Source organism: Perca flavescens, unplaced genomic scaffold, assembly GCF_004354835.1.
Source record: "Perca flavescens isolate YP-PL-M2 unplaced genomic scaffold, PFLA_1.0 EPR50_1.1_unplaced_scaf_23, whole genome shotgun sequence".
In the NCBI taxonomy this organism is placed as follows: domain Eukaryota; kingdom Metazoa; phylum Chordata; class Actinopteri; order Perciformes; family Percidae; genus Perca; species Perca flavescens.
The window spans coordinates 106,440-121,439 of NW_021166659.1; the positions used below are offsets into that span (position 1 = coordinate 106,440).

General features: G+C 46.3%; 1 protein-coding gene across 1 annotated transcript in view; it reads right to left on the reverse strand.

Annotated features, from left to right (window-relative positions):
* Positions 1–15,000, reverse strand: part of LOC114551620 (FH1/FH2 domain-containing protein 3) — a 22,962-nt gene that overhangs the window by 2,502 nt on the left and 5,460 nt on the right. The window contains exons 4-5 of the mRNA XM_028572626.1: positions 12,287–12,437; positions 6,091–6,267 (exon numbers count right to left, since the gene is read on the reverse strand). Coding sequence (XP_028428427.1) covers positions 6,091–6,267; positions 12,287–12,437 — 328 coding nt within the window. The remainder of the gene's footprint in view (positions 1–6,090; positions 6,268–12,286; positions 12,438–15,000) is intronic.

The following is a 15,000-nucleotide window of genomic DNA, read 5'->3' on the forward strand; positions in this document are numbered from 1 at the left end:
GCATATCTCCACCAGACTCCATGTAAATAATCAGGACTTTTATCATCATAAAAAAAACTTAATTCAAAGTGGACAGAAACTAAATAAAACTACCAAAAGCCATCTTGGTTCATCTTTCCACTGTTCCAACAATCATAGGCGTAATTCTATGGGGGGGGACAGGGGGACACGTCCCTCCCAATATTCAAAGAAGGACAATTTGTCCCCCCCCAATATGTGATCATACTGTAGGATCATGCGGGCAATATCGATGTGATTGCAAATGCGTCTTTCTTTCCAGCTCCGAAAATATAAAATCCCGGCCGGTCCATTTCCCAAATCCATTCGACTCGCCTTACACTGTACATTTACAAAACCTATTTCTCCTGAAATCCATGTCATTTTTCCCTATACCTTTAGTAGCTCGTGCGCCGTCAGTGAGTTAGGAAAAACCAAAGAAGAAGAAGAAGAGTTAGGAGCGCGAAATCTGACAGAAATTTGGCACATATCTATGAATGGTAAATCTCCTGTATTTGGCCGACATAATCCCTTAGATAACAACCAGGTGGATTTCACTAGAATTTCGAATTGTAGAATTTGTGAATTTCGACTGTAATACTATACAGCTTGTATGAATGGGAGGGACTATTGACAAGCTAGCCGACAGCTAGCTAACGTTACTGTATATACACGCTAGCATGTAGCCTGGCTTTAAAGCAAACTGGGATAGTGGTCAGTGACAGGCTTGTCAAAGGTACTGTACGTCTGTAACAACGTTAGCGTTTTGGGCCACGTTCCTGTTCTCCGAATTGGGTTATTATCTAGCAAGTTATTTTAGAGTCCAGCCATTTGTTCTTTCTTACGTTGCTGTTATATTTCACACTAGTGGCCAAAAATGAACAAGAGAAAGACTGCAGCAGCTGACATCCGTAATTTCTTTGGAAAGAAAGAGAAAGTAAGTTTCTGGAGATTTTATGCCTTTTTAACAGAGAAGTAAGGTACAGGACACCAGACTGACATTAATAGCTCTTAACAGACATTCATTGTGAGTGAATGTAACGTTATAGGGTAAGATGTGGTAACAAGCCGCCCCTAAGAACAATGTTTAATTGCTGAAACAAAAAAGCAAAGTTTAGAGGAAAAAGAATATGCGGATCATGGCCATTCTTATGAGAATTATGAAGGGCAAATGATGTTTAGATTTATAGAAAATGTGATTTTATTTTTAAGTATTGGGATAATCTCTAGACCAGTGGATTATTTAAGGCTGTCGTAATTGTGCATTCAAAACAAAGATATAGCTCTACTTATTGAAATGTTTTAAAAATACGAAACAATTACATACATTTATCACACAATAATTTGGTGGGAATATCTACATAAATTGTCATTAGATAAAAGGACCATTTTAATTGTGCATGATCAGTGCCAGCCAGGGAAAGTGTTGTGGGATAAAATTGGTGACATGTAGTGGGAAATAAATGTGAAATAAAGAGGGGGGGACAGTTACCTCCGGGTAAAATCTGTTTGTCTGACTGTATTATTTGACTCATCCAGCAGAGCGAGTTTCAGCAAGAGGCAGAGAATCAGACAGATGTGAGTGAGAGTAGGGGGGATGCTGAGGTATACTGTAGATCAGCGGTGTCAAACTTAACTTCAGTGAGGGCCACACTGGAAATGAGAATCACATCAAGGGCCAGATGTAGAGTTCAAGAAAAGTCAAATATCTTTGACCCTATTATGTCTTATAAAGTCTTCTCACTTACAGTTCGGTCGACATAAAGTCCTGAAAAAGTCGGAGAAAAGTTCCTTAGCCGTCATCGCAAAAGCATCAAAAATGTCTGAAAAAGTGACAAAAACAATGAAAAAAGCCACAAAAAAACTCTGAAAAAGAGGCCAAAAAAATGCTGGAAAAAGTGACTAAAACATTGGAAAAAGCACACAAATACCTCTGTAAAAGTGGCAAAAAACGTTGAAAAAAGCATCCGCAAAAGTGACAAAAACTTCAGAAAAGTGACAAAAGCTATGTGTGCCAACATTTATGGTGAACCTAAATGGATATGAGGGCCGGATGAAAAGCTGCGAGGGGCCGGATTTGGCCAGTGGGCCTTGAGTTTGACACCTGTGCTGTAGATACTTAAGCAAAAATGCACAAGGAGTTGTAGTAAATGGCCAAATATAACATGGCTAAGAGCTATTCTTATACAGTGTCTGGATGCAGCATTTAGCTCTGGTATATTGGCCATATATCACGAAACCCTGAGACACCTCATTGCTGTAATAAACCAGTTTCCATAACAAATAGTGCATTAAAAATAGATAACATATCATACCTGTGGTATACAGTCTCTTATACCACGGGTTTAAATCAGCCAAATAGCACTCAGGATTCAAACCACCCGGTTTATGTTACAAAATAGCACTTTGGACCCGTTTAGTGCAACTTTTTATGGTTGTCAATGTTAGGTGATCTATTGTGTAGCCTACTGTCTAATAGTACAGTACAGATATCAGAAAGTTTTGATGTTACTCATTTTGAATTACAGGTAGTGCAGAGCGACTTCAGTGTAGGTGACAGTAGGCAGGAAGAACACGTAGCAACAGAAGAGATGGAAATACCCCAAATGAGCCAGATGTCCAGACAAGAGTAGATGAGAACAGGCATCAGCAGAGGAGCTAGGACATACCCCGAACCAGCCAAATGTCAAGACCATCCCAACACAACTTCTTGCCGACAAAACTGTCTTTCCAGGAGAGGTGGTTCTGTGGAAATCCCTGGCTACATTACTGCCCAATAAGCAAGGGAGCTCTGTGCTTTTACTGCTGTAGGGCATTCAGAGGCTAGAAGCCAAACATTACTACAAAGGCTGACTCTGCATTTATTAATGTTGGATTCAAGAATTGGAGGAAGGCTGTTGAAAAATTTGAAAATCATGGGAAAAGCCAGAGCCATAAACATGCAGTGACCACGTACATACACGAAGCCCAACCAATCACTGCAACATTATCTTGTGCACAAAAGAAACAACAAGAACAAGCCAGGGAAAACCTTTTGAAGATAGTTGGTGGCGTACAGTATTTGGCGAGGCAGGGCAATGCTTTCAGAGGTCATGAGCAGAATGAAGGAAACTTTAAACAGCTACTTCAATACAAGGCAGAGGATGATCCCAAGCTGGCCTCCTGGCTTGCAATTTTACAAGTCCAATGATCCAAAACGAAATACTTCAGATAATAAGTGAGTCTATTATCTAAGAAATAGCACAGGATGTACAACATTTGCCTGTAGTGCAATATTCTTTGATCATTGATGGAACTCAAGATATTGCTGGGATAGAGCAAGAGTGCATATGTATAAGGTATGTAGGTGAAGATCTAGATCCTAGAGAAGAGTTTGTAGGGCTGTATGAAACTAACTCCACAACTGGAGAGAGCATTGATGAAGTTGCCACTGACGTCATGCTCCGACTGAACTTGCCCATCTCACAGTTGAGAGGGCAGACATACGATGGTGCAGCTAACATGTCCGGTAAGGTAAAGGGAGTACAGGCTCTCTTGAGAAGGGAGCAACCTCTGGCTCCATACATCCACTGTGGTCCCCACTGCATAAACCAGGGGTCTCAAACTCAATTTACCTGGGGGCCGCTCGAAGGTAGAGTGTGGTCAAGTATTCAACAAACGTATTCTTTGTTTGCTTTCTTAAATGAATCTTGTTGCCTCAATAGACATTTTTTAAGATTGCCGAGCCGGTTCTTTCTCTCATCTCCCTGATGGTTTGTATACTCCTCAGCATGTCTAGTTGAGTAATGACGTCTGATGTTATATTCCTTGTACACCGCAACTTTCTGTGTGAATATGAGACATGTAGGGGTGCCCCTGTGCTTGATAGAAAAAACATTCTGTCTCCCACTTTCACTGAAATTGCCTGTGCTCATCGCCTGATAGGTTTGGTATGTGTGAATGCAGACGTTTGAATGTAATTTTATCTATTCTAAGGACTTTCTAGAGACCAGTCAGTTTAAGATGATATGGTCTCACAGTAAAACTTAGCTTAGAATGGGCACAACTGTCACACAGAGGAATTGGAGCCAGGAATGTGAGAATCTATTAGGAGCATGTGCCATAAAAGGTGTAGTTTAAGACTAAACTGTTCTTACTGAAATAGAGGTCTCATGCTGTGGAAGCACAAAAAGTGTTTAAAAGGTATTCACTATGATGTACATGTGGTTCGTCTTTGGGCAGACGTGTCTGTATGCTCATGGTTGTTCCAGTGTCATCAAAGTTTGTTCGCCGTTTGAATAAAGCTGCACTTGATTTGTAATCATCGGACTGGTCGTCATCTTTGAGGTCTCCCGACATCATTTCTGAGTCATCACCCGATATCAATCGCCAACCTTTCTCTTCACGAAGAGACATGACTGGAACGGGGTGACGGCATATACTTTCCATCACTCCGAAACACGTTTCAACCAAGTGACTGACGGTGATACTTCCCCAGGTACTTCACGGTTGGCTAGCTTGACAACCGTTGAGAACAAATGCCGCAGGAAGCTGTCACGAGACTAGCTACGGTAGCCCGGAAGGGATAACACAATTAAATAAAAGCGTGGCAAGCGTGGCACACGCAACGACTCAGCGAAAAGGTGCGTTTCAGAACAACACGCGGGCTGCACTGAAACTAAACTTTGATGTCAAGTAGGGGGGCCACAAAATATCATCCCACGGGCCTCAATTCAATCAAAAAATTTAATCAAGTTACTTTTGTTTAAATTTGTACAAAATAAAGAGCATTTTCCCTCATTAGTACATAACTGTTTTACTATCATTGCACAAGACTTGATATTAGAATATTGTTATCCTGTAACAGTAATTTAATCAAAATGTTCATAGCCACTATATGTTTATAGAAGAATATAAGAGAGAGATCACTGGCCGCTTTGTTGTCAATTCAGGCTTGTAATTGATGCCGATGCTGTAATCATTACAGGGTGAGTATACGTTGGTTTGACGATCAGATGTAATAAAATTCCTTGTTGTGTTAGACAATTACAAACATTGGGACTTTGACTTTTATTTTATTTTGATTAAAAAAATTGTGTGCATGAGCCAACACAAAAAGTCCCACAGCTGTCCCCCCCCAATGTGTGATTGACAATTTCGCCCTTGCCAACAATCACCACTCTGGTTTGGTTGAAATAAACCCTTAATTCACTCATTTACATGTGGAGCTATGCTGGCTCTATACACGCTAAAAGTCCTGATTATTTACATGGAGTCTGGTGGAGATATGCTGGCTCTATACACGCTAAAAGTCCTGATTATTTACATGGAGTCTGGTGGAGATATGCTGGCTCTATACACACTAAAAGTCCTGATTATTTACATGGAGTCTGGTGGAGATATGCTGGCTCTATACACGCTAAAAGTCCTGATTATTTACATGGAGTCTGGTGGAGATATGCTGGCTTTATACAAGCTAAAAGTCCTGATTATTTACATGGAGTCTGGTGGAGATATGCTGGCTCTATACACGCTAAAAGTCCTGATTATTTACATGGAGTCTGGTGGAGATATGCTGGCTCTATACACGCTAAAAGTCCTGATTATTTACATGGAGTCTGGTGGAGATATGCTGGCTTTATACAAGCTAAAAGTCCTGATTATTTACATGGAGTCTGGTGGAGATATGCTGGCTCTATACACGCTAAAAGTCCTGATTATTTACATGGAGTCTGGTGGAGATATGCTGGCTCTATACACGCTAAAAGTCCTGATTATTTACATGGAGTCTGGTGGAGATATGCTGGCTTTATACACGCTAAAAGTCCTGATTATTTACATGGAGTCTGGTGGAGATATGCTGGCTCTATACACGCTAAAAGTCCTGATTATTTACATGGAGTCTGGTGGAGATATGCTGGCTCTATACACGCTTAAAGTCCTGATTATTTACATGGAGTCTGGTGGAGATATGCTGGCTCTATACACGCTAAATGTCCTGATTATTTACATGGAGTCTGGTGGAGATATGCTGGCTCTATACACGCTAAAAGTCCTGATTATTTACATGGAGTCTGGTGGGTTTGGTGATGGTGATTTCTTTAGTGTACTCACTGGACTTCCTGTTGAGTCGCGAGCGTTTGCGGGTCTTGGGGCTGGACGGTCGGTCAGAGGGATTCTGGGTAACAGACTTTACGAGTCGGTCCATGATCTCGTCCGTGGCGTCGTCTTGGGAGTTGGTCCCTTCTTCTTTGGCTACAAACATCTGGGACGGACTCACCCGGCCGAGACCTGCGGGCCAGAAGCAGAGACACAATCAGAATCAGACTGACACACACACACACACACACACACACACACACACACACACAGAATCAGAACCAGACACACACACACACACACACACACACACACACACACACACACACACACACACACAATCAGAACCAGACTAACACAAAGACACACACACACACAATCAGAACCAGACTAACACACACACACACAATCAGAACCACACTAACACACACACACACACACACACACACAATAAGAACCAGACTAACACACACACACACACAATCAGAACCAGACTAATACACACACACACAGAACTTTGGATTCAACATTGGAGGGGATTCATAATTTTATTGGGGGGATTGCACTGTGTGTGTGTGTGTGTGTGTGTGTGTGTGTGTGTGTGTGTGTGTGTGTGTGTGTGTGTGTGTGTGTGTGTGTGTGTGTGTGTCTCTGCAGGTCTGTGTGTGTGTGTCTGCAGGTCTGTGTGTGTGTGTGTCTGCAGGTCTGTGTGTGTGTGTGTGCTGCGATGATAGCTCAGTTCACAACGACAAAACACACACATCACTTTGGTCTCGTCAGTGGAACCATTTGGCATCTTTTTAAAAGTAAACTTTCCATTCAGAATCTTATTGGTGTCCATTTCGGCTTCTTGCTGCTCGCCATCCACCCAAAACGTACCGTTAGCCTGCTAGCTACTCTCTGGCCGGCTCGCGAGCCCAAACCAGTGTGTGCAGCGTGCCTGTTGTTGTGTTCCCGGTCTAGCTAGATCCGGTGTGGTAGTTGTAGTTTTTCTAACGTTACTAGTTGTTGCAACAGCATCTAAAAAAACTACAAAATTTGTTTGGCCAAAAAGAATGTTAATCTCACGACAAAAGTCCTGATTATTTACCTGGAGTCTGGTGGAGATATGCTGGCTCTATACACGCTAAAAGTCCTGATTATTTACATGGAGTCTGGTGGAGATATGCTGGCTCTATACACGCTAAAAGTCCTGATTATTTACATGGAGTCTGGTGGAGATATGCTGGCTCTATACACGCTAAAAGTCCTGATTATTTACATGGAGTCTGGTGGAGATATGCTGGCTCTATACACGCTAAAAGTCCTGATTATTTACATGGAGTCTGGTGGAGATATGCTGGCTCTATACACGCTAAAAGTCCTGATTATTTACATGGAGTCTGGTGGAGATATGCTGGCTCTATACACGCTAAAAGTCCTGATTATTTACATGGAGTCTGGTGGAGATATGCTGGCTCTATACACGCTAAAAGTCCTGATTATTTACATGGAGTCTGGTGGAGATATGCTGGCTCTATACACGCTAAAAGTCCTGATTATTTACATGGAGTCTGGTGGAGATATGCTGGCTCTATACACGCTAAAAGTCCTGATTATTTACATGGAGTCTGGTGGAGATATGCTGGCTCTATACACGCTAAAAGTCCTGATTATTCTAGTGCCCAGTCAACGGGACAGTGTGAGGGTTTAACACAAAGTGACCGTGTCCCGAGTCTCAAGGGTCATCAGACACTAATCTGTGCCCAGGTTTTAATCCTGTGAGACTTTATCTTTGGACACGTCGACAGTAAAAACAAGGACAAAGTAATCCAGCAGGAATGTGGTCCGTCCACTCTGAACACAATGAGACAGAAACGTATCTGCAGCGTTCACACGAAGCTGCGTTACAGAAGACAGCCTTAGAGGTGTCCCCATCACAGCCTGTCCCTCTCTGTTACAGTAGACAGCCTTAGAGGTGTCCCCATCACAGCCTGTCCCTCTCTGTTACAGAAGACAGCCTTAGAGGTGTCCCCCCATCACAGCCTGTCACAGCCTGTCCTCTCTGTTACAGTAGACAGCCTTAGAGGTGTCCCCATCACAGCCTGTCCCCTCTCTGTTACAGTAGACAGCCTTAGAGGTGTCCCCATCACAGCCTGTCCCTCTCCGTTACAGTAGACAGCCTTAGAGGTGTCCCCATCACAGCCTGTCCCTCTCCGTTACAGTAGACAGCCTTAGAGGTGTCCCCATCACAGCCTGTCCCTCGTTACAGTAGACAGCCCGAGAGGTGTCCCCATCACAGTAGACAGCCCGAGAGGTGTCCCCATCACAGCCTGTCCCTCTCTGTTACAGTAGACAGCCCGAGAGGTGTCCCCATCACAGCCTGTCCCCTCTCCGTTACAGTAGACAGCCCGAGAGGTGTCCCCATCACAGCCTGTCCTCTCCGTTACAGTAGACAGCCCGAGAGGTGTCCCCATCACAGCCTGTCCCTCTCCGTTACAGTAGACAGCCCGAGAGGTGTCCCCATCACAGCCTGTCCCTCTCCGTTACAGTAGACAGCCCGAGAGGTGTCCCCATCACAGCCTGTCCTCTCCGTTACAGTAGACAGCCGAGAGGTGTCCCCATCACAGCCTGTCCTCTCCGTTACAGTAGACAGCCCGAGAGGTGTCCCCATCACAGCCTGTCCCTCTCTGTTACAGTAGACAGCCCGAGAGGTGTCCCCATCACAGCCTGTCCCTCTCCGTTACAGTAGACAGCCTTAGAGGTGTCCCCATCACAGCCTGTCCCTCCGTTACAGTAGACAGCCCGAGAGGTGTCCCCATCACAGCCTGTCCCTCTCCGTTACAGTAGACAGCCCGAGAGGTGTCCCCATCACAGCCTGTCCCTCTCCGTTACAGTAGACAGCCCGAGAGGTGTCCCCATCACAGCCTGTCCCTCTCCGTTACAGTAGACAGCCCGAGAGGTGTCCCCATCACAGCCTGTCCCTCTCCGTTACAGTAGACAGCCCGAGAGGTGTCCCCATCACAGCCTGTCCCTCTCCGTTACAGTAGACAGCCCGAGAGGTGTCCCCATCACAGCCTGTCCCTCTCCGTTACAGTAGACAGCCCGAGAGGTGTCCCCATCACAGCCTGTCCCTCTCCGTTACAGTAGACAGCCCGAGAGGTGTCCCCATCACAGCCTGTCCCCTCCGTTACAGTAGACACAGAGGTGTCCCCATCACAGCCTGTGTCCCCATCACAGCCTGTCCCTCTCCAGCCTGTAGACAGACAGCCCGAGAGGTGTCCCCATCACAGCCTGTCCCTCTCCGTTACAGTAGACAACCCGAGAGGTGTCCCCATCACAGCCTGTCCCCTCTAGACAGCCCGAGGTGTCCCCATCACAGCCGTTACAGTAGACAGCCCGAGAGGTGTCCCCATCACAGCCTGTCCCTCTCCGTTACAGTAGACAGCCCGAGAGGTGTCCCCATCACAGCCTGTCCCTCTCCGTTACAGTAGACAGCCCGAGAGGTGTCCCCATCACAGCCTGTCCCTCTCCTACAGTAGACAGTAGACAGCCTGTCCCTCTCCGTTACAGTAGACAGCCCGAGAGGTGTCCCCATCACAGCCTGTCCCTCTCCGTTACAGTAGACAGCCCGAGAGGTGTCCCCATCACAGCCTGTCCCTCTCCGTTACAGTAGACAGCCCGAGAGGTGTCCCCATCACAGCCTGTCCCTCTCCGTTACAGTAGACAGCCCGAGAGGTGTCCCCATCACAGCCTGTCCCTCTCTCCGTTACAGTAGACAGCCCGAGAGGTGTCCCCATCACAGCCTGTCCCTCTCCGTTACAGTAGACAGCCCGAGAGGTGTCCCCATCACAGCCTGTCCCTCTCTGTTACAGTAGACAGCCCGAGAGGTGTCCCCATCACAGCCTGTCCCTCTCTGTTACAGTAGACAGCCCGAGAGGTGTCCCCATCACAGCCTGTCCCTCTCTGTTACAGTAGACAACCCGAGAGGTGTCCCCATCACCCATAGACAGCCTTAGAGGTGTCCCCATCACAGCCTGTTACAGTAGACAGCCCGAGAGGTGTCCCCATCACAGCCTGTCCCTCTCTGTTACAGTAGACAGCCTTAGAGGTGTCCCCATCACAGCCTGTCCCTCTCTGTTACAGTAGACAGCCCGAGAGGTGTCCCCATCACAGCCTGTCCCTCTCTGTTACAGTAGACAGCCTTAGAGGTGTCCCCATCACAGCCTGTCCCTCTCTGTTACAGTAGACAGCCCGAGAGGTGTCCCCATCACAGCCTGTCCCTCTCTGTTACAGTAGACAGCCCGAGAGGTGTCCCCATCACAGCCTGTCCCTCTCTGTTACAGTAGACAGCCCAGAGGTGTCCCCATCACAGCCTGTCCCTCTGTTACAGTAGACAGCCTTAGAGGTGTCCCCATCACAGCCTGTCCTCTCTGTTACAGTAGACAGCCCGAGAGGTGTCCCCATCACAGCCTGTCCCTCTCTGTTACAGTAGACAGCCCGAGAGGTGTCCCCATCACAGCCTGTCCCTCTGTTACAGTAGACAGCCCGAGAGGTGTCCCCATCACAGCCTGTCCTCTCTGTTACAGTAGGTGTCCCCATCACAGCCTGTCCCTCTGTTACAGTAGACAGCCGAGAGGTGTCCCCATCACAGCCTGTCCCTCTCTGTTACAGTAGACAATTTTTGCAGGAAAACGTCTTTTCTTTTTGATGTTTAAACACTTTAAATGTTTTCAGTTTTGTTGTTATTTTAAAACAGTTTTTTGCACTTTCATTCAAGTTTTAATGTCGTTTAAAAAAAAAAAAAACACTTTTTTGTAATTTTTTTGTGTTTTTCTGGCGTTTCTTTATCGTTTATGTCTTTTTATTTTTTTTATCATGAACTACTCTTTACTCCTTCAGACTGCCGGCACCCTGAGCATCTCCCCCGGGCCGGGCCGGGCCGGGCCGGGCCGGTTCTGTTCTGCTGTATCAGAGTCTGCTGCTTCTTCTCTGACAGCAGCTGATGCCTCATCACTCACACACAGATCTGACGGAGAGACCATGATGTCATAACGTGATTACAGAGTCACGATGATGTCATAACGTGATTACAGAGTCACAGACACAGCAGAGAACAGCTGTTCATCGCCTTTCATCTTCCAGGTCCTTCCTTCACATGGTCTAAAACCACACACACACACACAGAGATACGCACACACACACACACACACACACACACACACACAGAGATACGCACATACACACACACACACACACACACACACACAGATACGCACATACACACACACACACACACACACACACACAGATACACACATACACACAGATACGCACATACACACACACACACAGATAAATACGCACATACACACAGATACGCACATACACACACACAGAGATACGCACACACACACACACACACACACACACACACACACACACACACACACAGATACGCACATACACACACACACACACAGACACACATACACACACAGATACACACATACACACACACACACATAAATACGCACATACACACACACACAGATACGCACATACACACACAGATACACACATACACACACACACACACACAGATAAATACGCACATACACACACACAGATACACACATACACACACACACACATAGACACACACACATACACACACACACACACACACACACAGATAAATACGCACATACACACACACACAAATACGCACATACACACACACACAAACACACACACACACACAGACACACACACACACACACACACACACACACACACACACACACACACACACACACACACACACACACAGATACACACACACACACACACACAGATACACACACACACACACACATACACACACACACACACACACACACACACACACACACACACACACACAGACACACACACACACACACACAGATATACACAGATACACACACACACAGATATGCACACACACACACACACAGATATGCACATACACACACACACAGATACACACACACAGATACGCACATACACACAGATACGCACACACACATACACACACACAGATATGCACATACACACACACACAGATACACACACACAGATACGCACGTACACACACAGATACACACACACACACACACACACACACACACACACACACACACACACACACACACACAGGAAGTGATTGTGGTCTGAATCTAGATCTCACTGCGGACGGCTCTGGAGCGTCTCGGGCCTCGGGGCTCAGCACTCAGCACCATCTTCATGTTCTCGTGCTCCGACTCCTGGGCCGCCTCCGTCGCCATGGAGACGGGAGACAGGTCCTCCTCCTGAGGCATCGCCCCAGAAAACTTCTCCGTCTGAGAGGAGAATAGAAAAGATGCCGAATTATATAAATATCTGTGTATTAAAAGGTGCAGTAAGTAGGACTTCTAAAACTACCTTTCTGTGAGATTAGCTGAAACTGAGCCTATGTTCCAGTAGAATGCTGGTCATCTAACTGTTCAGATGCACCAATCAGGGCCAGGGGGAGGTGTCTAACTGTTCAGATGCACCAATCAGGGCCAGGGGGAGGTGTCTTACTGTTCAGATGCACCAATCAGGGCTAGGGGGAGGTATCTAACTGTTCAGATGCACCAATCAGGGCCAGGGGGAGGTGTCTAACTGTTCAGATGCACCAATCAGGGCCAGGGGGAGGTGTCTTACTGTTCAGATGCACCAATCAGGGCTAGGGGAGGTATCTAACTGTTCAGATGCACCAATCAGGGCCAGGGGAGGTGTCTAACTGTTCAGATGCACCAATCAGGGCCAGGGGAGGTGTCTTACTGTTCAGATGCACCAATCAGGGCCAGGGGAGGTGTCTAACTGTTCAGATGCACCAATCAGGGCCAGGGGAGGTGTCTAACTGTTCAGATGCACCAATCAGGGCCAGGGGAGGTGTCTAACTGTTCAGATGCACCAATCAGGGCCAGGGGGAGGTGTCTTACTGTTCAGATGCACCAATCAGGGCCAGGGGGAGGTGTCTAACTGTTCAGATGCACCAATCAGGGCCAGGGGAGGTGTCTTACTGTTCAGATGCACCAATCAGGGCCAGGGGAGGTGTCTAACTGTTCAGATGCACCAATCAGGGCCAGGGGAGGTGTCTAACTGTTCAGATGCACCAATCAGGGCCAGGGGAGGTGTCTAACTGTTCAGATGCACCAATCAGATCCCAGGGGGAGGTATCTAACTGTTTAGATGCACCAATCAGGGCCAGGGGGAGGCATCTAACTGTTTAGATGCACCAATCAGGGCCAGGGGGAGGTGTCTAACTGTTCAGATGCACCAATCAGGGCCAGGGGGAGGTGTCTAACTGTTCAGATGCACCAATCAGGGCCAGGGGAGGTATCTAACTGTTCAGATGCACCAATCAGGGCCAGGGGGAGGTATCTAACTGTTCAGATGCACCAATCAGGGCCAGGGGAGGTGTCTAACTGTTCAGATGCACCAATCAGGGCCAGGGGGAGGCATCTAACTGTTCAGATGCACCAATCAGATCCCAGGGGGAGGTATCTAACTGTTCAGATGCACCAATCAGGGCCAGGGGGAGGCATCTAACTGTTTAGATGCACCAATCAGGGCCAGGGGGAGGTGTCTAACTGTTCAGATGCACCAATCAGATCCCAGGGGGAGGTATCTAACTGTTCAGATGCACCAATCAGGGCCAGGGGAGGTGTCTAACTGTTCAGATGCACCAATCAGGGCCAGGGGGAGGTGTCTTACTGTGTGTCAATCACTACTCATGCACAGGCATTAATCCTCCCTTGTGGGGGGAGGGGCTTAGGAGACCGTTTTGGGCTTTAACGGAAAGGGGGGGGAGGGACTGAGAAGTTGTTGATGTCTTGGATCTGAATCCTACCTACCGCACATTTAACAGTTGCATTTCTGTATTTTTTCACAGAAATTGTCCGTAGAACGTGATTCACAGTTTGCATTTCTGTTTATTTACATCCCGGGGAGATTAAAGAACAGATTTTAGTTCAGAAGTTTACTAACGGAGCAGCTCTGTTTTTAATTACGGGACAAAGTCCCGGTAATGAGCTGCCAGAACTTTTAATTTACAGATTTATTTCTTAGGAGGGTAGCACTGAAATCTAGATGTCAAGTCAGGTGACACTAGTCAAACTGTGTGAAGGCTGTAATCTGGATTAGGGTTGGGCATCGTTTAGATATTAAAGTGCCCATATTATGAAAAAAAAACACTTATTCTGGTGATTTGGGGTGTTATTTTGTGTCTCTGGTGCTTCCACACACATACAAACTTTGAAAAACATCCATCTCTGGTGTTCTGAGTGAGATCTGGTTTCTGAATGTGTCCTGCCTTCAGTCTCCTGGTGAGCTGGTCAAAATGAGCTGGCTTTAACTGACTAAAGTTGGAGAAACAGACTTTCTTTTACTGTCTATGGAGCTAGCTGACATGATCTACATCTGAGCTACTGAGCATGTGCGAGTGCAATCAAAGATAGTACAGAAGAAGAAGAAGAAAAGAGGTCTCACTCTGTAGCTAAAACAGAGAGCTGGTGAAAAGAGGATCTGCAGCAGTGAGAGAGAGCTGTGCAGTACAACTAAAATATGATGTTTTTTGAAAATTAAACCATGTAAACCTATTCTGGTACAACCTTAAAACACAATTATGAACCTGAAAATGAGCATAATATGGGAGCTTTAACGATTCGGATTCCAATTCTGATTCTTCCTTTCAATTCCAGTTCTTATTGAGTCCCGATTCTGATTCTTTGAGGGTGGAGTTGAAACGGGTCACATGCTGATTACACAAATAAGAGGAAAGTTTTATTTAGATTCTAAAGGTGGGTTGCAGTTTTACAGCTTGTTGAACGTAAAATAAAGCCAGACTAGAGCTCTGCTTACTGAGCTCCGTGGCTG